Source organism: Crocuta crocuta, unplaced genomic scaffold (assembly GCF_008692635.1).
Source record: "Crocuta crocuta isolate KB4526 unplaced genomic scaffold, BGI_CrCroc_1.0 scaffold30, whole genome shotgun sequence".
Classification (NCBI taxonomy): Eukaryota; Metazoa; Chordata; class Mammalia; order Carnivora; family Hyaenidae; genus Crocuta; species Crocuta crocuta.
Window position 1 is genome coordinate 4,570,211 of NW_027528345.1, and position 25,635 is coordinate 4,595,845.

A 25,635-nucleotide genomic window follows, 5' to 3' on the forward strand; every position below is an offset into this window, starting at 1 on the left:
AGGGAGGAGAGAGAATCCCAAGCAGGCTGCGCACTGTCAGCATGGAGCCTGATGTGGGCTCAAACTCACAAACCATGAGGTCATGACCTGAGATGAAATCAAGAGTCAGTCACTTAACTGACTGAGCCACCCAAGCACCCTTATTAATTTTATTTCTATTAAAATACACAAAGCTCTTGAACTCTTCTCTGTTGTCCCACAATTCACCCTCTGTGAGCCCATGTTAATATTCAAGTCTTTATTAAACAGTCATGGACACCATCTTGTTTAGGTCCTAACATGTCCACCTGCTCCCAAATTACTTGTCCCACGTGTGAGCTATTCTAGTATCACTCTGAAAGCTGGAACTTCTAATTCTCTTGATGGACCATCAACATGCACAGATAAGCCAAGATCTCATACCTAAAACCATACACTTCAGAAAAGTTGTCTTCTTCACCTTTGACCAATGATATATATTCCTTGGGGTTCTCCGAATGCATGCCTGCGCAATAGATCTAAAGGGAAAATGCAAACATCTGGAAAATGTTTTTCCAGTCAATAGCCAATGTTAAAATCAAATACAAAATGTTTTCAAAATACCTTTATTATTCTTCCCTTAATGTTAAGGTAATAGTCACTATCCTTGGTAATGTTGCTTTTCAGTTGGATTTCTTTGCAGCTGGTAAATGTTTTACCTTCAACAACAAATGAATACAACTTGTTGACAGTGAACACATAACAAACTTAGCATGAATTTAGCTCAATCATACAAATATTGTTAGACTCTGAAAAAAATAGACATTTTGTTTGGTGAAGTGTATGACTATTACAATATTTATTTTCAAAATTTCAAAAAAGTTATTTATTTTTGAAAGAAAGAGAGAGAGAGAGAGAATAGGGGAGGGGAAGAGAGAGAGGGAGACGCAGAATCTGAAGCAGGCTCCAGGCTTGGAGCTGTCAGCACAGAACCCAACACGGGGCTCGAACTCAGAAACTGTGAGATCATGATATGAGCCAAAGTTGGACCCTTAACCGACTGAGCCACCCAACCACTTCTATTTTCAGATTTTAATTAAAATTTCCCAGTAACATTTAGGTACTAGGCAGATTTTTAAAGTCTATTACTTACAATCATTGACATAACATTTCTTTTGAGCATCTGGTTTTAAATGCTTTAAACATAAATTACTGGACCGACCATTTAGGGCCATGCATTCCACTCTTCTCTCCATTTTCCCAGTTCCACAAGTCACTGAGCACTGTGAACAGGGTACAGTTTCAAGGTGAAGTATATGATAGATAATACAGTCAGAAAGCCTGTATATTCTCCTCTCAGAGTAGGACCCTTAGGAACAAACTGATGATCAGTGGTGGCTAGAGCTATTGCAGATACAAAGATATCCTGGAGGCTGAACAATCACAGGTGAGAGTAATCCTTAGGCATGAGCCAGAATCTATTATTTCTCAGTTACTGTCTTATTCTCATTTATTTTGTATAGTTATATCAACAGTATTTTGTAAATACTTGATTTGCATTAATTGGTGGTGGTTATTAAGACTACAGAGTTTTTTCTCATTGTTAGATGCTAAGATTGCAAGGCAATATTCATTCACTTGCTTTCTATCAAATTGAGAATGGAATATAGTACCAATGGCTTTCATTACTCATACATCCAATCTATTTACTTCTTCACTTAGCCAATAAATATTTCTTAGGCATCTACTCAAAATGCAAGCCACTGTGCAAAGTTCTCTGAGGAACAGCAATGTTATTAGTTATGGTCCTTTCTTAGAAGCAGACAAGCATAGAAAAAGAGATATTTATACAAGTAAATAATAGTGGTTTTTAGACAAAAGTGGTAATGAGACAACCCTAAGATATAGTTAGACATGCAGATTACCAGGCATCCTACACCTAGAAAGTCTCACTCAAAAGGTTTTAAATTCATAATTATATACTGACCTTGCTCCATTGTCCAACTTTCCAAGTGGCCACATGCAAACAGCTCCTAAAATTGCATTTGTAAACCTGAGGAGAAGGCAGAACAGGACACTCTCGATAGTCTACAGGCCAAAGCTGATGAAGCTTATATTTCTCAGTAGACCAGACTGCAATGCAGGATGTAATCCTTTGTCGGTAACTAAATCCGCAGTTACCTGCACACTGAAAAATACACAATTATAAGGAGAGAAAAGATGCCCTTAATCTTAATTAGAGCCTACTGTTTGCCAGGTGCTTAGTATACAGTAGGCTATATTATCCCCACAATAATCTAATTTATTAGCCTCATTTACAGATGAGTAAACAAATGTTCAGAGACATTAGGCAACACTTCCAGAGTTGTACCAATAAATGGAAAGGATGCAGACTCCAGCTAGACAGTCTATTTGTAGTGCCTATGTGTTTTGGTTTTGTTTTCCATTACACTGCTAATAGTTTAATTGGATGAAGCTTTATCTCCTGAAAGGCACAGCTTCAGAGAAATGGAACATATAAGGGTTTCTTATCTAAAATAAAGAACATTTATTAGCCTTAACTTACTAGTAACTATATATAAGTTAGCACACATTTATCTTAATATATATAATGTGATATACCATTTGACTAAAATAGGTAAGTGATATAATGAAAGATCAAGAAGTGAGCAAATAGATTCCTGCTTCCAGCAATAATGGAGTGACAATAAATAAGTTGTCTTATAACCTGAAGCAACAGAAGCATCTGTACAAAATATATCAAACAATGGCTTTTAAGACACTGGACATTAGGCAATAAAGTATAGTGATACGCGGGAGATGGAAATAAAACAAGTGATCCTATCATTGCTCTAGCCTACTACCTTGAGAGTTTCCAGGTCTTGGAACAAGTAAAGGAAACACAAGGGCACGGCACAGTTATGACCAGTGTACACATACATGTGAGGACACCAACTGAGGCCAAAGAATGGACCAACCAAAAGTCTCACCAGAAATTACTGTATCTGGTACTCACATGAGACCAAATATGCTGTCTGTTCCCTCTAGCCAGACTGGAGAATCTTATATACATGGGACAATAGGTTAAGTATTGCCACAGTAGAGGGGAATAACTAACCTTAGGTTAAACAACGTACTAGCCTGACCTATCAAGTCTTAAGAGCAAGACAAGAAATGATCAAATAGTTTCCAGACATAGTAACTACATTCCAGAACAAAGCTCAAAATATATGCATAGGAGTAAAAAAAAAAATAGCCAAAGGCCAAAAAGGTAAAATTCATAATGTCTAATATGCAATTTATAAAACTAACTGACATGAAAAGAAGCAGGAAAATATAACCCATAATGAAGCGAAAAAGCCATCTATCAAAACAGACCAAGAGGGAGGAGTGATAAGTAAGGACCTCTGAACATTCTCTCCTCCATAAAAGCAATGAGAAAACTGGCAAAATTTGTCAGAATTAATTTTCCCAGAACTCTGGAAATTAACGAAAGGCTTGCAACAATCCAGGAAGCATTTATTTAATAAACAAGCCTAAATTTCAGGATGAAGAGGGAGCTTTGTGGTGTTTTGACTTAGCCTACACCCATTTCCCCCTCTCTAGCTCCACAGTAGCCTTGAAAATCATCAGCCCTGCAAACATGGTGAAAACATGTTTTCATGAAAGAAGAAGAGAGGAACAATTGGGTTGGACATTTTTTAAAGCCTCTTTTCCATAGAACTATCATAACTTGAATTGCTGATGGCTTTCTAGAAGATCCCACTTGCAGGGCTGTCTTTATTTGACTTGACTCAGAGCTAAAAGCCCAGTGCTAAGAGCCTTTTTCCTCTTAGGGACATTTATTGAACCCAATTAAAAGCCAGTGTTTAACTTTGCAGCTCCCAGAGCAGGGATAACAGTTGAAGCAAAAAATAAGCTAGATTAAAAAAAGCTTAAAAGGGAAATCTGGGAAATGAGATGTCTATAACGGCAGTGAAAAGCTCCAATATATTCACAAGAATCTAGAAAGCTGTGGACATGCATAGGGGTGTGTTCATGTCCAAGACTGCACACTTGCTCAGGAAGCACCTGGGAAAGGCCTACATTCTCACTTTTGGTTGACATCCAGGCCGTGCACAAAAGCAGGACAATAAGCTTAAGGAGGAGTTGTCAACTGCCTGGCTGAGTGTTAAGCACAAACAGAGATTCTTGGCAAAGGCTGGAGATTGATTCCAGGTGTCTGAGGAAATCACTACCCAATCATTAGCTCATAATTAAACTAATCAAGCAAAACTTCAGTCATTACATGTGACAAAGAGTACAGGCTTTACAGTGAGTTCAAAAAAAGTCACTAAACAACAAGATGGCATCAACCGTACGTGCTGGACTGGAGGGAGAAAGAACAGAAATGTAACAAGAAAAGAGATTGAATTAATAAAACAAACAAGCAAAAAAAATAAAACTACACACAAAGAAGCCTAGGACCAGAGGCTTCACTGGTAAATTCCTCCAAATGTTTAAAGAAAATTAGCATTCACCTTTCCAAATTTCTTCCAAAAGAAAGAAGAGTTAAGGGACACTTTCTAATTCTATGAGGCCAGTATAGCCCTCATACCAAAACCAGGCAAAGATAACACACACACACACACACACACACACACACACACACACACACACACACAAATAGAAAGAAAGAAAACTATAGACCAATATCTCTCATGAATGTAGAAACAAAGGTCCTCAACAAAACAGCAGCAAAACTGTTCCAGAAACAGATACAAAGGATTATATACCATGACCAAGTGAGATTTATTCCAAGCATGTAAAATAGGTGGAATTGCAAAATGGTGCAGCAACTTTGGAAAATAGTTTTGAATTTCCTCAAATATTAAACAGCATTATCATAATACTCCACAATTTTACTCCTAGGTATTTGCCCAAGAGAATTGAAAACATCCATAAAAAACTTATACACAAACGCTCTTAGCAGCATTATTCAGAATTCTCCAAAAGCAGCTCACCCCAAATGTCCATCAAGTGATGAATAAACAAAATGTAGCATCTACCTAAAATGGAATATTACTCATCCATAAAAAGGAATCATGGCTGATGTATACTACATCATGCATGAACCTTAAAATACCGTGCTAAGTGAAGGAAGCCGTATACAAAAGACCACATATTGATTGATTCAATTTATGTGAAATGCCCAGAACAGGAATATCCTTCAATGCAGAATAGAGGTAAGAGGTTGGCTGGAGGTAGCAGGAAGAAGGCAATGAGAAATGACTACTAATGTGTATGGAGTTTCTTCTTGGGGTGATAAAGTGTTCTAGCATTAGATCATGGTAATGGCTACAGAAACTTGAGAACATACTAGAGTCCTCTCAGAGAAAGACATTAAAGACTTACTAATAACTGTAGCATATTCAAAAAGTGAAGCAGAGACATGGAAGATCTAAAAAAAGCTGAAATCAAACTTCCAAAGATAGAAATTACAGTGTCTGAGATTTTTTTAAAAAAAGACTGCATGGGGATTAATGGGAGATCAGATATCACAGAAGATTTTAACTGAGTTGCAGATATACATATACCGGAATATTGTTCAATAATAAAAGGAATAAAGCATTGATTCATACTACACCTGACTGAATCTCAAAATACTTAGGGTCACAAAATCATGAGACAAAAAATTGTACATATGTGTGATTCCACTTATATAAAACTCTAGAAAATGCAAAAGAATATAGTGAGGGATCACTAACATGAAAACCAGATTAGGTTACTGTGGGTGGAAGAGAGAGGGGAAGGAATTATAAAGTATCACAAGAAAAATTTGGGGGGTGATGGAAATGCCATTTTGAATATGGTAATGGTTTTATGGGTATATACACTTCAAACATGTGTGATTTATTGTTTGTCAAATTATACCTCAAAAAAGCTGTTTGTAAACAGCAGGCAACCCCACAAGGCCAGTTTGCCAAATATTCCCGGGAGTCAATTTCACAGTTGGCCCCAAATGACACCTTAGAAATGATCCAGAGTTGAACATACATGCTGCTATCACTCCATGTGCACCATCCATCAGTGGTTCCATTCCTTAGATTGCTCTGCATACCATTATCTGCATCCACAAATTTAGACCCAGTTTCAACTACATCAAATTTTAGACTCCGTTGTTTTTTACAGGAGCAAAAGCTCTTAACTTTTTTCTTTGCCTTACCTGTGATGAGTCTCCTGTTACCACAATATACCTGCAGGAAGGGTTCCTGCATTTTTTGATTGAAAGAGGTCTGGCTGAAGGATCACAGAAACTCTCGTTCACTTGAATGTTTTGTGCATCAATGCACATCACTTGCCGATGTGTCTCTTTTTTATGACATGACGTTGAACACTAGAGGGGCAATGACAAAATGAGTAACACGTTCATTTACGTAACAGTGTCTCTGAAAGTTTACTTCTCAATACTCACGTTCAGCCACTCTCCTGCCACCCACTGGTATCGTATGCAGTCCTGATGCCTACATTGCTGCTGAAAATCAGGCCGGGTGGATCCATCACACATTTCTTCAGCCACCCGACCAACACCCCTCAGTCGACAGTATACATCCCTTTGCTGAACTCCAGAACCACAGGTCACAGAACACTACAAAGAAGCCAAGGGAGTTGAACAATTAGCTAACAAATATCGAATTAGGGAAAGATAACAAAAGAGTGCCATGGCCTATTTTCTTGTTTCTTTGAAACATAGCCTGACATTGCATCAGGCATTGGGTAGAAAATACATGCAATTAGTATTTTTAAGACTGTCTGGTGTGAGGCATCTATACAAGTATCCAAATAGATTTTTATATGGCGGTACCTGCTCAAGCCTTATGGATACCATGACAAGCTATATGACAAGTTATACCAGACACTCCATCCCAAGTGAAAACTATTCTGACTTAAACATTCTTAATGTCTACAAAACTCACTGCACAACAAAACTATTCTATTTCATTGCTTTTAAACATCACTTAAATCCTTAGACTATACACATAATCTCCTTTCAGGGAGATATACATTCCAAGATTGTGTTATACTCATCTTTATACTTGCACCATTACAGTTTGGGGCTCCAAATATTTGCTAATCTGTTGATTCATGACTGTGTTTCAATGGACAAGTGACTGGGGAAGCTGGTTGTACCAATTGTAAACTTCGACAATCTTGTCATAGCTCTCAGGTCTCCTTCTTATCTGTTCAAAGATTTTGGGTTATTAGTAAAATTTTGTAAACTGTGTCCCTAGATTTATGCCTGACAATAGCTCTACCTTGATCAGCAGCCCTGAGGACCTGAGGCTCAGAGATGGTAAGTCACTTGCCTGAGCTGCTGCCTCTAGAAGGCAAGATGAAGTTCAGTTCTTTGATGCCAGACTCTGAGCTGTCCTTGCACTCCCTGTGGGGGATGGGGAAGGGGTTGGTAACCTCTCCCGGCCTTGCAGCTCTAGAATGCCAGCTCATATTACAGCACAGCTTGCCAACAACCAAGAGCTGTGATACCAACATTAATGAAGTATGGAGAACGCCCAGTGATACTGATTTAATTTATGAGTTTGGTTTACTCTGTGTTATTCCGAAAGAGATTCAAAGTCTTCCTGAGAAATATCTGGGGTCGCCTCACTGTTCCCAGCTGTGATATTGTAAGGGTAAGCAATCAGGTCCTACAGGGGCAGCTGGGTGGCTCAATCGGTTAAGCACCTGACTCTTGGTTTCTGCTCAGGTCATTATCTCACAGTTTATGAGTTTGAGCCCCACATCCAGCTCTGCCCTGACAGCATGGAGCCTGCTTGGGATTCTCTCTCCTTCTCTCTCTCTCTCTCTCTCTCTCTCTCCCCTTCCCCAACTCATACTGTCTCTGTCTCTCTCAAAATAAATAAAACTTAAAAAAAAATCAGGTCCTACACCAAACTCTGTTTCTTCAGGAGTCTCAGAGTAAAAAATTTCTTTTTCCCCAACAATAAATGTAAACCTGCAGAATATGGATTTACCATGAATGAAAAAATATTTAGATTCCACAAAAGCTAAGAACTTGGTTCACCTTGTAGACTTGAACTTCTTTTATAGACTCTTGCAGCATTTCATTCTAAATGGACTTGAATATTTAGTTTCTTACATGTACAAGCAGTAAACACTGACTTGAAAGAATTTATATGTATGTTTTAACCTATGAAGAACAGTATACATATCTACATAGTTTACATATGCCTTCATTATATGCTTAAGCAGTTGAATTTTGTCCTCACTGAGTGCTTTCACAAAAACCAGCTCCTTTGTATGGAGAAAACAATAATTTAATATGTATTCTGTGCAGGGCACAATATTAAGTAGACTAAAATGTCTGGATATAGTTTAGCTTATCTGAAACTCCTTTGAAAATGTTTAACCTGTAAAATAAGGCTGCTGCAAACATTTTCCAGGGATAATTTCAGAAATATAAACTATATTTGGAAAACTTCCTGCCTCTAAACCTGAAAAAAAAAACCCTGGAAAAAAAGAATTCACAAAACACAGCTTAGCAAGTTGTTCTATCAGACAAATATAATTTTCTAAAATTCAATAAACCACAGTGGTTTATTGGTCCCTTGGTCATGGCACATGTTTAGAAAACTCTACCGTGACCATGGGTAACTACTCCTGTGAACCTCTTCCCTAAAAGGAAAAAAAAATGGCCTGCTGCTTGAAAGAAAACAAGTAACTTTTTGTTTTTCAATTTTTTAAAGATAAGAATTAGCAAAAAGCAAATTGATGCAATTTTAGATTTGAACAGAAAAGAGAGGGGCACCTGGATGGCTCAGTCGGTTGAGCATCCAACTTCGGCTCAGGTCATGATCTCGCGGTTCATGGGTTCGAACCCCATGTCAGGCTCTTTGCTGACAGCCAGCTCAGAGTCTGGAGTGTGCTTCAGATTCTGTGTCTCCCTCTCTCTCTGACCCTCCCTTTCTCACGCTGTCTCTCTCTCTCTCTCTCAGATATAAATAAAACATTAAAAAAATTTTTTTAAAGAAAGAAAAGAGAATCTATGGCTTACATGAAATATTTCTTAACCTAATGTCATCAATAACCCTAACTGCCAGATCCAACAAAAAGCTTTTCAAATCTTGTCTTAATCTCATGGACACATTCAGCGGCACCGACCACTTTCTGTTGAGCCATTCTGGCTTTGGGATTGAAATCCTCTTGGGCTCCAAGTACTCTACTCTTTTTAGACTGCCCTTCTCAGAGTCCTTACCTGACTATTTTCTCAGTTCAGCCTTAAATATTAGCAGATTCTAGGATTCTGTTTATAACCTGCTTCTCTTCATACCTTCTGAACACTGAGCTATTTCTTCTATGCACCAATTTTTAAACTCTGTTCTCTCCAGCCTTGATCCTATTTCTGACCTCAATGTTTACATTTTCATGTATTTACAAGAATGTTTTTTGTATTTACAAGAACTTTTATGTGTGTTCTACATAGATATGTCAAAGGCACTCCAAATTCAAGGATTCCAAAGCAGAACCTTTGCCTGGCCAGTTTTCCCTACAGGGGTGGATGCTGTCAAGATATGATTACTCATTCTTTAGTTGAGTGACTTAGAATGACCTCTCAAGGCACACTTCTAAGTCTAAAATATGTACCCTTACCTAGCAGCTTTGTAGAACTCCAGGTTTATAAGTGTGTTACATATTATCTTTTTTCACAACCCAGATAACTAATGTGAAGGCAATGTGAGACTAGAATTACAAGTATAACACAGATATTGAATGCACTAACTCACCAACACTTCATAATTTAATTCAGACAGGAAAAATCAGACAAACACCCTATTTATATGTAATATACTGTAACTGCACAGACTAGCACTTCAAAGACTTGACAGCGGAATTGGAGAAGGTGACCTTTTGCCAATCCACAGTTACTGCAGTCATTTTAGCTACATTAGAAATGTTAGAATGTGCATGCAAAACTAGGTTCACCAAGCTATTTCATAAATTATTTAAAATTCAAATAATGATGTCTTGTCTCTTGATACGTTATTGACAACTTTTTCAGTAGGCTCCACACCCACTGTGGAGCCCAGAGCAGGGCTTAAACTCATGAGAGATCAAGACCTGAACTGAGATTGAGGACACTTAACCAACTGAGCCATCCAGGTGCCCCTATAATTTCTTTTTATTTTTTTAATGTCTTTATTTTATTTTGAGAGACAGAGAGCAAGCGAGGGGACGGGGGTGCAGAGAGAGAGGGAGACACAGAATCTGAAGCAGGCTCCAGGCTCTGAGCTGTCAGCACAGAACCCAATGCAGGGCTTGAACCCACGGACTGTGAGATCATGACCTGAGCCGAAGTCGGACGGTTTAACTGACTGAGCCACCCAGGCGCCCCAATTTCTTAATAACAGATTTAGTTTTCGATTTCACCATAGTTATTCATAACTGTGGTTTATTTCAACTGAGTCAATAATGTAGCAGCAGTATTAGCAATAGTGGGACATTTAGAGTTAGGAAAGACTCTAGGAAGATATAACAATTCATCTACAATTTTGAAATTCCTTTTACAGCAATAGTAAATGAATGACCATCAAACCTACCTATACTTTTATACCCTCAGCCTGAGTACATTCACCATATCCTGAAAGCAGTCATTCCATTTTTGGGTGCCTCTAAAGTTAGTAGATCCTCATCTAAAGCTGAAATAGTCTTCTTTAAACATTTACTGACCATCCGGGATCTGTCCTCCTTTCTGACACAGAACAAATGCATATTCACTTTCATGTGAGAAAGTATGAAGGGGTAAGTCCTAAAACTGTGTCAGCTATTTTATGACCAGTAGGAGTTGACCAATAAAATCACAGAAAGGCCACTCCAGCACACTGACCTTTAAAAGCTGCTGAATCAAGCTTAAAACCAATGACATTCTGGTTTTGTTATGTAAAGAAATGTCTTTGAGTTTAAGCCACCCATCATTAGGACTTTTCTTACTTGTAACAGGACACAATGGAACTGACATAGAATAGTTGTAACCATTTGACTGTACTTCTCTGGGGATGTAGGAATTTTTCAAGGCTTTTCTTACAGTGTGGGTCCTGAAATAAGCACTGCTCCAAAAATCTGCCCAGGATCTGTGCCAAAGATTTGAATGCTATCCATCATTAATGTGGCCTCATGTGTTGCTAGTAATTTAAGAAACTACATCATATTTAATATGTGATCAACTAAACTGTTATTTTCCCATAAACTGTAAAATCCATATATAACTTATACTTATGCAACATACTTTTTTTTTAACATAAATAAGCTTGAGATGAATTCAGTACACACAGAAATTAGATTTCTATTGAATGTGTTACTATGTGTAACTCAGTGACAATCTACAATTGTTGACTTTAGGTGCCCTTGTAAGAGCGGCAATACATTGCTAAGGAAATATAAAGATGACCTGATATATAATTATAATAATGAAATACTTATGATAGCAACTATCATAGGGAAAGCTCAAATAGACCTGTGTCCACATGCTTCTCCCCACCCCCAACTTCCTGGCCTGAGCAGCTACAATCAACTTCGTTTCTTCAGCTGTTGTTGCCTCTTCCCACAGTGTTGGGAAGTGACCGTCCCTGGTGGCTCCCTTTCTATTCCCAAGTTTTCACTCTTCTTGCAGAGATAACATTATTTCTGCCTTGAAAACTTCATTGATACATGCCTTCAACTGGAGAATTAGTCATCTCAGCCCACTCAAAGAAAGGCCATCTTAAGTATCAAGAAAGAGGAGAAAGAGAATGAACAGGCAGCATAGAAATGCAAAAACAGAACGGCTAGAACCAGCCAGAAAAGATGGAGAAGCATAGTTCACTCAGCCCCAGAGCAAAAAGACATCTTCCCTGTCCTGGGGCTCCAGCCTATCTTCACTGGGAGGAACATCGCTTGGCCTGGGACAAGAGATGAAGAGGTTCTGGGCTCTTGGTCAGAGGCTATCAGGACCAGATAAGATCTACGATCTCTTTAGGCTATAAGAGATATGTATGTATACATCACAAATTGTTGAAAATACATAAATATGGATTTAGGTATTTTGGAAATATGGAATTACAGAAATACAAAATCACTTAAAATATTGGCATTTAGCATAGTTTCAAAAAATGTTTTCAGGGGCTTTGGGAGAGGGGGCACTAGTCAATAGACCTGTGAGATTTAGGAACTTCTATCACCTTTGGTCCAGCTCTGATCTTAAAACACTGGAAAGAAAATGATGGGTCTCAGAGAAGGGGAACCAGGCAAGTGGTTGATATCATGTGGCTCTAGATTCAGTAGGGTTGAGCGAGATCCTTTAGGTAATCTTTCTAAGTTGTCCAGCAGATTTGCCATGATCAAGGGGAGGCAAGAATTCTGTACTTTTTTTTTTCCCCGAACATAAAAAACCACATTTCAATGGTAGTGACTTAAGTAAATGGAGCATGAAACAATGAGGACTCCAGCACCAGGCCAGCCTTAAAAACCTGAAAATATAAGCAAAACTAGTATTCTCAAATAAGTGAAATTAAGTTTAAAATAGAACAAAAGAACTTTTATGGCTTCAGAAAGTGGAGGGAATTTTTTTTTCTTTTTAAATGATTCTAGTATTTACTTTGCCTCTAAAAGTATACATCTGGAGTGAGAGGACAAATGGCCCTGTACACCAATGCTGGCTGCTCTTCAGCAGCAATCACTAAACTAAATTACTAAGTCCTTTCATTGAAAAATGATATCAAATACCAAATGAAGAGTATAACTTCAAAACTCACTGGAGCACCTTTGTGGTCACAATTTGCTAAATGAGTCTTTCCACTTAAGGTCTAATGTAAAATAGTAATAAAAGGAAATTATTTTATAGTGAGTGATTATACTAAAGCAATGTTGCAATTTATATGGTTGGAACAGAGTAGCAACTGGTGATTAGCTCGTAACTACTTCTGAAATTACACTTCTGTTGAATATATTATTACATGTAGTGCAGTGACAGCCTACAATTGTTAACTTCATGTGGGTACTTTTTATAGAATAAATCAAAAGCCAACGACTTCACAAACGGTCATTTGTTTCTGGAAGAGATTTGGGGACCGTGTGGGTGTATGAAACTAATTTCTATGACAAGGAAAACCAATTCAAAGAGAAGAAAGCAGACTCTGTACAAAAGCATCTGTGTTTTTTTATAATCTTTGAATATTCATATCTGTATCTTAGAAACCCCTTAAACATATTCGTTTAGTGAGTCTTATATAATTTCATACTTGGTGGTAAGCCAAGGCCCATTTGTTATCACTGGTGATTGATTCACTGTTGTGGGGCTGGAGGTCAAGGGTCAGAAATTGTCCCTCATGAATAGCAACCACAGCAGCTGCACAGCAAGAGAATCCTGGGGCTCAACAGGACTGCTGGTGGCCAAGAAGTCAAAGTCTCTCCCACTTCCATCCCATCCCCTAGTGGTTCCTGGCTGATGTCAGAATTAGGAAGCCTCTGCCACATGCTGGGTGCAGTGACTTTACAGTGTTTCACCCTTTGGGGGAAAGCCACTTTGCCATTATTCTGCCACATCTTGGTGCAGATGAAGTAAGCAAACCCTGATGTTTTTAATGTTTATTTATATTTGAGAGAGAGAGAGCGAGCAGGGGAGGGGCAGAGAGAGATGGAGACAGAATCGAAGCAGGCTCCAGACTCTGAGCTGTTGGCATAGAACTCAATGTGGGGATCAAACCCATGAACCGTGAGATCACAACCTGAGCCGAAGACAGATGCTTAACCAACTTAGCCATCAGGTGCCTCAGGCAAACCCTGATTTTAAGCAAAAACATAACAAATATATAAATTCAGAGTTGGAAAGTTTTTTTTGGAACTAAATCACACTATTCGGGATAAGAATTATTTAGCTCAATACTAAGTTAGGTTCTTAGTGAACATGTTATTCATTGTCCCTAAGACTCAGTGACCCGAGACAATACTGAAGAAGTAGACATAGCTTGTAGACTTACCATCTAAAGGCAATGGTCAGTCACAGGAGATATTAAGAGACACAATAATAATTGAGTTATTCTAGAGCTCACACTCTATGCAAGTAAATAATGGCAAAAATACTTTGCACCTGCAAAAAGGCCATTGCACATCTGGGAACAGGTGATAAACTACCCTGAAACAGAGAATTGAGAGGACCTGTTGACTGACTGTGGAGTCAAGAGAGAAAGAGAATGACCCAGGGGTTCTTTCTTGAACTACTTAGTAGCTAGTAGTGGCATTATTAAAATAAAACAGGTTACTGGGAAATCTTTTCAATCGTGGCCTGTACTAAAGCATGAAAAACAATTTTATTTACCTTACCAAAATTCAATGTAGACGCAAATGCTCAAGAATGAGTTTTGCCCCCAATTTTCAAATATTAAGTACTATTCTTAGCCCTTGAACCTTTGGACAAGGCTATCTCTTCCACAAAGAAACCTGAGATGCTCACACAATTCGGGAGCTTTTTATTCAACAACATGGATGTGCTGACACAGCGTCACTTAAAGCGGATGCCCTGTAGCAAGGCTCTAACATCACAAAGTAAATGACGATCACTGAAGAACAGAGGGGAGCCCCACTTCTGGCTCCTCTCTTAACCCCTATCTTCCTAACAGACACAGCTCCAACATTACACAGAAGCAAGGAAGCTGCATCAGCAGAAGAGAAGTTTCTCTTTCCTTCTCCGGATTATGCCCTTTAAGAAATGGCTAAGCACCCTGCTGAGAGCAGCCAACTGGCTGTGCTGAAAGACTATCCCCATTAAAATCAGGCCCTCAGTAATTATTCTAGTGAACATTTCAGACTCCATTCATGGTCTTACTTCTTTGCTATTTCCCAAGCTGGTCTTTGCTTGACAAACACGAGCAAATGCATGCCACCCCCATTTAGACTGTAGGCTTACTTCCCTGAGTATGCCAGGGCAGGTATCAATCACCCTTCTTTTATAAACTGAGTCCTCAGTCTGGATCTCAGGTGTACATCAGCTTCATTTTTGCTGAGTCTTTCCAGATGTGTCCACTTTAGCCTTAGACCAGCCCAGGCTACCTATTTCTGACATGTTCCTAACTCATAAACAACTCCAACTATGATCCTGTTTAGAACTTAGCGGTCCCTTCTCCAAAATGTAACCTTAGCTCAAAATCCAAGATTTTGATGTGGAAACAAGAACGTCACTATATATATCATCATCTATCCTTTACTTTTAAACTACCTGAAATAATATTATGATCATCAGCAGTCACAAAAAATTAATGGACTAATTTGTTATTTAAATACAGACTTAGCAAATCAACATTAACAATGTTAACACTGTACATTAATCCAGAGCATAGTACGAAATCATGTGTAACAGAGTAAAACACATTTTAGTGGAGTAAAATTTTTAAGGTTATTTCAACATAGGGATTTGAGATTTTCTTTTTAAATGCAAAAATACATTTATAATTATAAAATACTTACCTCCTTCCATCTATTGGCCTTCCATGAAGGGCATCTGACAGATCTACAAGCTTTGTGAGTTCGAGGTTTCTGTAGATGACTGCAATATTTTTCTTCTAATTTCCCTTGGAACTGGTCAATGCAAAGCACCTCGCGGTACTTCAAACCTTTACCACAAGAAGCTGAGCACTAGAAAATAAATGAATGCACTTGATTTATTTGACTAATTATCTTTAAAATGTACAAAATGAAGCAATCAAAACATCATTGTTTCGATGTTTTCATTAAGATATACATGGATATTTCTAACTGGAAAGAATTTAAAATTTGTCCATCTGCCCTGGACCATCAATGGACATTGAAGTACATTGATGGACATAGGCTATCCATTAATTCCATAAAAAGTATTGTCTACAGTATACCAAGTGTTCTTCTGGTACATAAATGGTTTAGATTTCTTAAGGTTAAAGACTATCTGAAGCTAACTCCTGTTATCACACATGATCATTTAATTTCAATTTTGTATAGTTACAACCTATTCTATTTTTAACCCCATATGTTTCCCATACCGCAAAGTATGCTTAGGGTGTATAAAGAAAATGAAATGATTTCTCAATGCAGGGAACTGCGACTGAGAATGTATTTTTTTAACTGCAGTTCAGGTTTGGTTTTTGCATCAATCTGGAAAAATATCTTTCTGTACAATCAACCCTCCAATGTATTCATTAAAAAGATAACTGAAATCTCTATAAAGATATAAGTGAAACAATGACTTCATTTTTCAGCCAGTTGCCATGTAATGAGTGAGGCTAGCACTATGTTGTGGAAAGAGCTTCGTCTCTTTGAAAGAGCTCTGCCTCTTACTACCAGGGTGACTCGAGGCACTTTTCATAACCTGTCCAAGACTCAGTTTCTTCATTTATAAAGTGGGGATAATAACATATTACAGTTTCATTATAAGGATGAGATAAAGAATATGAAAGGTCTAATCCAGTCCTATTACACATGGTACATCCTCAATAAATATTAGCTTCCTTTTCTACTGTTTTCCTATATAACTTCAGGATGTTGGCAATTTTCAGCATGATATATGTACCAGGGAAAATTTAAGCAAAAACATGGATTCCAGACAACTCCTATCATACCTCCGAGATAGCTGTTCACATATGGTTTCATTTAGAAACATACACTGAGTTGTGAGATTAGATAATATATTATACATTTTATCTATCAGTTCAAAGACTGTGAGGCTATCAGATACAGACTATTAAATGCTTAAAATATTTTAAATTAAAAAAATAGTTGGAAGATAATTTATCATTTTATATGATCTGCAATACTACATCTCATTTGTGTAGGGAATTAATTTAATTCAGTGTGTTGATTATTAAGACTTATTATCATATCTGGAATGTTCTCTTTAACACAACCTTACAGGTCACTAGGAACACACTTAATTCTGTGAAAATCTTTAAGGGATCTTTGTAACTTGTGTTAAGTATGCATTCTTTTCCTGGTGACCTTCTCTCTTGGATCTACTTATTTGCTCTGCTCTTTCTGACTTGGGTACTTCTGTTTCTTGACTTCATTATCTGTTTTTCAAAGAGTATGCTACCTTTTATACCAGAAACACTACATATTATTGAGTATGAAGCATATATCATCAAGAAGTGTATATACATGTTCACACATGGAAAAAATGTTTTTCTCCTGAGGTATATATTATTTTTTCTAAGCTTTGGATCTTTAGAACAGAAAAGAATTCATTACTCTTCCTGTTAGCAAGAATTACTGTGGATAATTAAGATCAACACAATTGTTCTTATGGAAGATGTAAAAATATTTAGTAACTTACTTGTTCTATGAATTATTGAGTTTCTACCATATACTCAGAGTTGAAGACACAGATTTGTTAAACACCTTTTGATTTTGCCCTTGATTTATTCTCAAAATATGTATAGTCTAAATAACACATACCATCTATTAAATCAATAATACCAAAGTAGATCTAGGTAATATTAAATCCAATAAAGATCAGAAAAAAACACAAGATATAAAGACAATTAAAATAACACAATAAAAATTATCAATTTAAGAAATTCTGAAAAGGTGCCATTCCTTTCTGGGATGTTTGATAAGTACTCAAGGAGAAGGTGATATTTAAAGTCAGTTTTGAAGAAGTAAGCTTGTCAATGGACAAAGATGAATGGTCATATATTTGTTTAATAAATCTTCTCTGGACGTTGCCCATGTGTCTGTTTTGTAAAATTCTGTGTTCTAACAGTGCCAGGAATCAAAGAATTTCACAGTAAATATGCAGGAAATTATTGATATTTTGGATAAAAAGGACCAGTTCATTTATTAAACTATGTACCGTAAAGGGGAATACTGAAGATTCTGCTTTAGAATTCAGCAATATAGTTCTTCTATGAGCAGGAACTATAAACTCAGACATTGCAGTACACTATCAAAGATTATTCTTAACAAAACCGAATACTCTCTCCTACTCTAACCCAAGATCAACTAATACTGTTATTAAACATAAATTTAAACATTATTTTACTCAAAAATGGACAATGGCTTTCTACTGCCTTCAATAGTAAATCAATACTTATATTCTTTCCTGCTTTCTTGATCCATTAAATTTCAGTCAACATACCTTTCTGACCTTATATTCTGTTACTTTTCAACACACACCTTTGCTCTACTTAGGCATAATATAATAACTTTCTCTTTAATGTGACATATTCACTCAACAAGAGTGGCTAATTCATATTATTTCCTTTTACCTCAATTAATCACTTCCCTTGATGCTTGCTAAATGTAATTTATCCTTAAAGCTCTAAGGCAATCCTATGTCTAAGGTAAATACATATCAATCTTTCACTTCTCTGATCCCTTCTGAGTCTCACTCTGGTTTTAGCACTTCATCATTTTCTACTTTTGTCACATTCTTTATCTACCCAGACTTCTGGAGGTCGAGGACCTTTTAGAGATTACCCACATCACCCACAAAAAGGCAGGTATAGTAAATATTGGCTGATTAATTGATGTTGATCTTTGGTGTAAGCAATTCCTTTTGTTTTTCTTAAACTCTAAGGTAATTTATTAACACATTTGAAATCCCTTGGAATATATTTACTGGTTTATGAGCACAAAGTTCTCTAGGAAAGATAGATAAAAAGTACAAAGAATTGCAAAATAAATTATGCTTGGTTGCACTTTTAAAGTAGAGCCCTTTTTCCTCAAGATTTGAAGAGGAGTAAGTATATTAAGTCTGATAACTTCTATATGATTTAAGTAAAAGAGACCATGTAATGCAAAGAATCATGTTTTAGTTGGAATGAGGTTGTCATAAAGTGAATAACTAGTGAAATGCTACCCTCTTCTTCTCAAACCACAATACATTCTGAGTTGCAAAGATACCACAAGTTGGCTCCTTGATAGGAATACTCAAACATGACAATTCTTTTCTTTGGTACCCCAGCAATTTTTTGTTTTTCTCTATTTTATATTCCTGATACCATCCTACTCCCTTGAGATTTTACTAACGCTGTGTATTTTCCTGCATTCTCATCAAAAGAATTCTTAAAAATCACCCCTATCATTCTTAGTTAATATAGTCTTAAATTCTGAGATATTTTCATGAATGCTGTAGAATACTAAAAATAGAACACAATATACTTCAGAAGTGGTGACATTAAATACAAGTAACCTGAACTGATTATTCCTGTAAACCAGGTGAAGACAAATGTCTACTTAAGGAAAAAAGAAAATTTGAAACAAACATAGAATTTGCAAGCTCTGAAAATGAAATACAATCTCCAGAGTTGTGCAGGTTGGACGGCACTTTCAATTTCAAAATGGAAAGGTGGAATTCCTTAACTGTTCTAATATGATTCACTTTTTGTAACAAGTCTATTCTTGTTTCTAAAGTTGTACATAATTCCAGAATAAGATTACTTTTGATATTTGAGGTGTGGATTATTATTTTATTTGTAGAGATATTACAAAGGAGGAAATTAATTGACAGTTTGTGAAAGATGTTGATTCTAGAAACTTAAATTACTAAACAAAATAGGGAAATGAGGTTTATTTAACTCCAGTTCTAGGAAATGGATAACATCACCATCAGGTGCATGAAAAGGTGCTCAACATAATTAATCATCAGAGGAATAAAAATTAAGAGCATAATGAAATATCACATCACACTTATTGGGATGACCATCATCCAAAAAAGAATAATTAATTCTGGCGATGATGTGGAGAAAGGGAACCCTTGTGCACTGCTAGTGAGATTGTAAACTGGTACAGCTACCATAGAAAATAGCATAGAGGATTCTCAAAAAATTAAAACTACCATGATCCATTTATTTTGAGAATTTATCCAAAGGAAAACATTAACTTCAAAAGATATCTTCACCCCTTACATTCATAGCATTATTTACAAAAGCCAAGACATGTAAACAACCTAGGTCCTTCAATGGATAAACAGATAAAGAAGTTACGGTAGGGGAACCTGGGTGGTTTGGTTGACTAAGCAATTTTGGCTCAGGTCATGATTTCATGGTTAGTGGAATCCAGTCCCACATTGGGCTCTGCACTGATAGCATGGAGCTTGCTAAGGATTCTCTACCCCCCTCCCCACTCACATGCTCTCTCTCTCAAAATAAATGAATACACTTAAATAACAAAAGGAGCTGTGGTATACATGTATACAATGTAATATTTTTCTGCCATAGAAAAAGAAAATCCTGCTATTTGCAATGAGATAGGTGGATCTTAGGGGCATTATGATAAGTGAAATAACTCAGAGAAAGATACTGTATGGTCTTACTTATACACAGAGCCTTAAATAAACAAAAACCAAAAAACTCAGAGATCAGATTTGTGGTTACCAGAGGTGGGGAAGGTGAGAGGGAGGAATTGGAGAAAGGTGATAAAAGGTAGAGACTTTATAAGCACTAGGGATGTAACATACAGCATGATGACTATAGTTAACACTGCTATAATATATATAGGAAATTGTTGAGAATAAATTGTAAGAGATCACAAGGAATTATGTTTGCTTTTTCTTAATTGTGACTATATGAGAGGATGGATACTAACTAAACTTGCAGCAGTGATCACTTCCCAATAGAAGTCAAACCATTATGTTGTACACCTTAAACTTTTTTTATTGATGTCAATTATATCTCAATAAAAATGGAAAAATTGGATGAAGTGAATTTTTGCTTTATTTCTAGCTAGCAAATCATCTGTCTCCTGACAGCAAGGACCATAGTTATCTGCTGAAAATGTGAAAGCCCACAGCCATATGTCTGGGTATCCTATCTACCCACTTGCTCATTGTGTGCCAGGTATTAGCCCATTTCCTGAGACAACCTACAACCCAGGAAAATCCACAACCAGGTGAGAAAAACATTCACACTATCATTTTGCTCTAGAAGAGCCAAACTCTCAGGAATGCAATCATTGCACATTACAAATCTAAATCCGAATATGCTTTATTACAAACCAGAAATCATTTCCATCAAATGTGCCTGAAGAAGCATCAAACGACTGTGTATAAAATGGAGTGGTTTTGATTTAAACACAATGATATAATCAGGTATTGGAGTGTCTCTTGAAATAATCTGAATTAGTTGTCTTTTCCTTAGCCTTAAAGTGCCAATTCCAGAAGTATCGACAAATTTCTCAACATAGGAACATGTATTATTTATCTCTGATCTTTTGCAAAGCTGAACTGTGATATGCTTCTGTAGCAAAGATTAATTTTTAATGGAAAATTTTGACCATAACTATTTTGCAGGAGACCTTTTTAAATGTTTTGCTGATTATGGTAAATGTCCTTACAACACGATCACAAAACAAGATTTATCTATGAAATGACCTAATAGGGAAATAACAATTTTTTTGGATCAAGACAGACCATAAATTAGATATTTTCTGGAATAAAACACTTGTGTGTATGTGTACATGCATTATGTTTTATCTATCCTTTTTTATTTTTAAGAAGCCTATAACATTCTTTAAGTAAAGTAAAGAGGCTGCATCTGAACCCAGGAACAGCATGGTCTTTGAAATCTTCAAGAAGCCAGTAGCATCTACATATCTAAGAGAAAAGCCTAATTTCAGTAAAATTTTAGATATTTTATGCAACTACTCTGTAATTAGGGGCATTCTCTACATTGGTGGAACACTATTTTAAACAGAACTCCTCATTAGAGAAGTAAAACATTAATGTAGTTAGAATAAATAGCCAGAATATAGAATCGAGTATCCCTGTGTTTAAACAAAACAAAAAAGACAAAATACGCATATTAAGAGTAGGGTGTCAGCTCTGTAAAATAGTACTGCTACTGTTCCTTTAATTCAATGCATATGTGCACTAAAGAGTAAGATACTAAATCTATCAACAGTGACCCTATTCATAGTATTTCCTGAAAGATTATACGTAGAGTTTTAAAACTAAATGGAGTCTGAAAATTCTTTTTAACCTGTTACATTTTTTGACTATGCAGGTTTAATAAACCAAGACAGCATTTGGTCTTAAAAATAATCACTACTGAAATATTTCATATTCTATTGAATTGCCTCTGATTAATTTAAAGTTTGCAACTCCAGACATTTAAAATTTTTTAAAGTCAGATTGATTTGCAAAAGTGTTTTGACTACCAGTTTAAGGGACAAAGAAATATATTATTAATATATCCAGCAAGCTTACATTACATTCATGTCATTGTAATAATTATTCATTTTTGAAGACAGAGCATGAGCGGGGGAGGGGCAAAGAAATCGAGAGAGACAGAGAGAGAGAGAGACAAAGAATATGAATTTGAAGCAGGCTCCAGGCTCTGAGCTGTCAGCACAGAGCCCAACTGGGGGCTCAAACTCACTGACCACGAGATCATGACCTGAGCTGAAGTCAGTAGCTTAACTAAGCCACACAGGTGCCCCAATAATTATAACATTTTAATGTCTATTTCATGTTCTAAATTGTTATTTCTAAATATAGTTATGCACATCCACAGTGAATTTATATTTCTAAGCTAACATGATTATCTCAATTATATTTCAATATGATATTGTCTATATTATGACTTTGAACAAGTTTTGCGATTATTTTCACTTTCAAATGTAAAACCTAAAGGAAAGTTGCAATCAATAACTAATGCATATACTTTACAGAAGTTTTCAATTATAAAATATTTTCTACATATAAAATATTAGAAAATCAGAAAAATCATTCCAGTGACAGATAACTAAAATACTCAATTATTTGATTAGTTTTGTTCAATAATAAGATTTGATGAATAATCATTACAAACATGCCAACATTAGTTATTGAACTCAGGTTTATTTTGCTATAAGAAAGAGTAAATGTCATTTTTAAAATTTTTATTTAAATCCAAATTAGTTAACACGTAGTGTAATATTGGTTTCAGGAGGAGAATTTAGTGATTCACNTTGTAAAAAAAAAAAAAACAAAAAACACGCAGTGCTCATCCCAAAAAATACCCATCACTCAGTAAATGTAATGTTAATTCAAAAGCACTATTTATAGTTAAAAAAATACAGGAAAAACTCCTAAGTTTAAACCTTGTAATTTATTCTTTTAGCTTTCTAATAATAGTTTGTGTGTACTATAAAGGGGTAATGAACATTTCAGACTCTTCTATAAAATCTGGTTATCAAGGGGAACTCATCTAAAGAGTTCTATTTAGAGATTTTATTGACTCACCGAGTAACATAAATCTTTGCAATTATACGGTATCAGGAAAAAATGTTTTTGTCAATACGAGAATAACATAAATGTCTAATTTTCATAAATCTTTTGGGGCCATTATTATAAGTTAACTTTTTTTTTAAATGTCTTTATACAAATCACAACAACCAGGACATGACTTCTGAAAGACTATCTGGCACATTCCAAGATGAAAACCCCACTCTTGTTCCCTGGGAGCCTACATCCAGAATCATGAGCATCTGCCTCTCTGGATGAAACAAAGTAGAAAACTATTTAGTGTGGGTAGACCATAAAAAGCTAAAAAGATCAGAAAAATAACTAAAACATACCCTGATAAATTATTGACTTTTAAGGCATTAGTGTGGTAACATTTACAAAATTCTTAAACTCAAGTGTCAGCAGAATAGCAGGATTTGCCTTTTCAAGTTTCTACAAATTTGTGCTAGCTGTGGGAGTTAACAGAAATAAAGCCAACAAGTTTGCTTTTAAGTAGGGTTATAATGGTCTGAAAAGGAATATGCACAGAGAGCTCTCAGATGAGAAATTAAAAAAGATCTATGAATGTTTTGATAAGGAAAAAGTCTTGAAGCAAGAATGTTTTAGGGATTACTTTTAGTGAATTTAAGCTAATTTCAAATTATCTTAATTAGATTAAAATGAATTCTTTGTGTTAAATTTAAGGTGGGCTTTCATAGTTTTTACTAGTGAAAAGTAGAAGGTAGAATAAAAGGGCATGGGATTTGGAATCAGACACCTACATTTGAGTTTCCATTGTCAGCTGAGTAACCTTGGGCTAGATGCTTAACCTTGATGACCTTTCTCATAATAAGGTGGCAATAATACCTACCTCAGGGTAGTTGTGAGATTAAAGGATAACATATGAATAACCTAAAAAGGTGCTTGACACAATACTCTAAATGCATATTAAACTTCCATTCCCCTTTTTCTTCCTTTCCTAATCCTTAGGAAATATTAAACTGGTGAAAATACAATCTATGGCATGGATTTCTCTATGAAACAGTTGAATGGAACATGGAGGTTGTTCAAGGCTCATACATTTAGATTTCATCCAATGGGGAGATAGAAGGATAATCACCCCCAATGGAATTCCAGTGAGATCCTATCTTGTTCTCCTTGAAAAACAAACTTTGTATACCCAAACACCGAAAAACACATCAGACATACCTTAAGTGATTGTCACAGTGGGCATAAGGTAGAGAAACTGGAAGGGAAGACAAATAGATACCTGGTTAAAAAAATAACCAGTTTCAGTTAAAACTGGTGGAGTGAACATATGTATTCAATTCCCCTCCCTCAATCCCACAAAGGCAGAGTGAATTAAGTAGATTTCAGTAACTATGGGAGACCAAAAGAGGATAAAGGGAATGAAGAAGACAAATATGAAGGAAGACAAAATTGTACCTGCACAGCCAGGAGGCTCAGCAGCGTATATTCTCCTGACTGGCCAGATCAGAGGCTTCTTCTCTGCAGAAATTAAATGGGGAGGGGGGGAGGCTCTTGAATTGGAGATGATGGAGGAAAAATAATGGAATTCTACATGTTGAACTTTTGACCCTTACTTAGCCTGTCTTACTTACTCTTGCTCTCAGGTAAGGCATTAGAGGGTCCTCTGAGAAACTGGGTCTCCAAGAGTACAGACCTTCAAGAATTGACTTACAGGGAAACTCAGTCACTAAACTCTACCCAAATGCAGAGTTTCCAATCAATTCTTTAGTGTCTTCCTTTTCAATTATAAGAAACTGCAGAGAATCATCAATTTTTGAAGCAAATCTTCATAAGGAAAACCAGAAAACCAGTCCCACCTTCACCCTGAAGAAAGTGTATGAAGGTTAAAGATATAATTAGGAATTGCCCCTCAAGAAAAATGTAATTAATATAAGAAAATTGATGTATGGAAGAAATAAGAATAGAATTCTATGACCCCAAAGCAAGCAGAATGCAAAGAAAAAGCTTCAGATAACTAAAAACATAACTAAAATAACTCAAGAGACAGTTTCCCACTCTGTGAAACCAAATGACAAAGGAGAATAAAAAGAATTAGGAGATAATTCCAAGAATTCCAACCTTCAACTAGAAGGAGTTCAATAAAGAAAACCATTGCATAGAAATTTAAAAAAGAATACAACCAATTTTCTGAATACAAGTCTCCTTAAAGTAACAAAATGGCTAGAAAACTGAATTTTAAACACACACAGTCATCTCACCATGAAATATTAGAATGACAGGGATAAAGATACCAAAAGCTTCAGCAGCAAAAGTATAAAGGGTATATAAAACAGATTCAAACTCAGAAACAGCAGACTTCAATACATAGATCAGAATGCTAGAAGATGCCTTACAAATTCTAAGGAAAATTTTATTTCATTCATGTGGAATCTAAGAAACAAAATAAAAAGATAAAGAAAACAAGACAAAGAAAAAAAAAAAAGCTCACA

General features: G+C 36.2%; 1 protein-coding gene across 1 annotated transcript in view; it reads right to left on the bottom strand.

Annotated features, from left to right (window-relative positions):
* The window catches only part of ADAMTS20 (ADAM metallopeptidase with thrombospondin type 1 motif 20), a 164,072-nt gene that overhangs the window by 26,573 nt on the left and 111,864 nt on the right, over positions 1-25,635 (bottom strand). The window contains exons 29-35 of the mRNA XM_077753231.1: positions 15,451-15,618; positions 6,413-6,586; positions 6,164-6,334; positions 1,946-2,146; positions 1,112-1,241; positions 583-677; positions 403-497 (exon numbers count right to left, since the gene is read on the bottom strand). Of these exons, the coding sequence (XP_077609357.1) occupies positions 403-497; positions 583-677; positions 1,112-1,241; positions 1,946-2,146; positions 6,164-6,334; positions 6,413-6,586; positions 15,451-15,618 (1,034 nt within the window). The remainder of the gene's footprint in view (positions 1-402; positions 498-582; positions 678-1,111; positions 1,242-1,945; positions 2,147-6,163; positions 6,335-6,412; positions 6,587-15,450; positions 15,619-25,635) is intronic.